General features: G+C 42.2%; 1 protein-coding gene across 1 annotated transcript; it reads right to left on the reverse strand.

The window, feature by feature from the left end:
* Nucleotides 1-330: 330 nt before the first annotated feature.
* On the reverse strand, nucleotides 331-1,281 carry LOC102287554 (putative olfactory receptor 10D4). The gene has a single exon (XM_005902688.2). The coding sequence runs from the start codon at nucleotides 1,279-1,281 to the stop codon at nucleotides 331-333; it is 951 nt and encodes a 316-aa protein (XP_005902750.1).
* Between the last annotated feature and the right edge of the window lie 481 nt (nucleotides 1,282-1,762).

A 1,762-nucleotide genomic window follows, 5' to 3' on the forward strand; every position in this document is an offset into this window, starting at 1 on the left:
ACTTTTAACTGAGATTATGAGAAAGAAAATATGTTCTCTGAACTCTTTTAAAAATTTAATGAGGGAGGAAATGTTTGGGGAAGGATGGCGGTTCTGGCAGGGAATCCAGGCAGCCCAAGAATAAGATTGATGTCAGTAGTTACTCTAGTAATTATATTTCATTACAAACACAGGAAAATATGAAAGCAGACATGGCTTTAAAACTTGGTGAGGTTAAGTGGTAGAACCATTCAGAGCACATTTGATTTCAACACGCCGTGGAAGCTGTGGAAGAGAATTAGTCCTGAGAAATGGAGACTCAAACTTTGTCCAGCAAAGCTTGAGCTTTTCTCAGTTTTTCTTCAGAGTGAAGCATCTCTTGGGAAATGCATTCCTCAGAGCTGATTTAACATCCTGATTTCTCAGGCTGTAGATCAATGGGTTCAGCATGGGGGTTACATGATTATTCAATATCTGGATTATAGCACCAAGCAAGGCACTGGGATTGGGCTGTAGATAGATGATGATGACTGGCCCATAAGCACAGAGAATTGCAGTCATGTGTGCACTGCAGGTGGAGAATGCTAGCTGCCTGCCCTCTGCTGAGCGAATTTTTGATATGGCAATCCCAATGCCGGTGTAGGAAACAAGAATGAGAAAAAAGCAAATGAGAGACAAAAGACCAACATTTGTAAAACCTACCCTCTGGGCTAGAGATGTATCCCCACAGGCTAGAGGTAAGATGGCAGGTATGTCACAGAAGTAATAGCTCACCTTGTTAGAGCCACAGTAGGACAGCTGGAAGGTGAGGGACGTTAGGATAATGGCATGGATACAGCCGCCTATCCAGGTCCCTGTGGTCAAGATGGTGCAGACTCTGTGATTCATTATGACCATGTATCTCAGAGGAAAGCATATGGCAACAAAGCGGTCATAGGCCATCACCGTGTATAGGAAACACTCAGTATAGGAAACACTACCACATCCCAGGAAGTGGTAGAAGAAGAGCTGGGTAGCACAACCCTGAAAAGAGATACCTTGACTCAGCCCTGAAAGGTATGACAGCATCTTGGGAGCAGTTGTTGATGAGAAACCCAGGTCAAACACGGAGAGGTTCGCCAAGAAAAAGTACATGGGTGTATGAAGCCGAGAGGAAGAGATGATAGCCGAAAGGATGAGCACGTTTCCCAAGACAGTGCACAAATATAATGATGAGAACAGGGAAAAAAGCACAGTCTCTAGGCCCTCTGTCTCAGGGATTCCCAGCAGGATGTATTCAGTCACCACTGTGTGATTTCTCATGTTTATGGAAGGATCAAATCTTGGGCGTCTGTCAAAAGAAATCTGTGGTTAAAGTGAATATGTATGTGAATATGTATGTGAATGTGTTTAAGACAATGAAATGGAAAAGGAGCAAATAATCTCAATGTAAACAGACTAGTGCTTCCCTTTAGAATTGCCTTGATTGGCCCGCTTCTTTCCATGCTGGGTCTCTCTATGCAGTGCAGTTTCTGCTTGCAGTCTCACCAAGAAATCCTTACATGACAACTCTCCTATCTTCCACGCTTCATATACACTGTTAAATTGTATAAATTTTGAATGCTGCTTTGTGATTCTAAAAAGACAAATTTAAAGATGCAAGAAAGTCCTATCCAAGTTTTCTATATTCACCTGAGACAATTAGGTTACTTTAAATGTCCAAAATCATTTATGATCATATAAGTCACATATGGGCTTCCCTGGAGGCTCAGATGTTAAAGAATCTGCCTGTAATGCAGGTTTG

Source organism: Bos mutus, chromosome 29 (genome assembly GCF_027580195.1).
Source record: "Bos mutus isolate GX-2022 chromosome 29, NWIPB_WYAK_1.1, whole genome shotgun sequence".
Lineage (NCBI taxonomy): Eukaryota > Metazoa > Chordata > Mammalia > Artiodactyla > Bovidae > Bos > Bos mutus.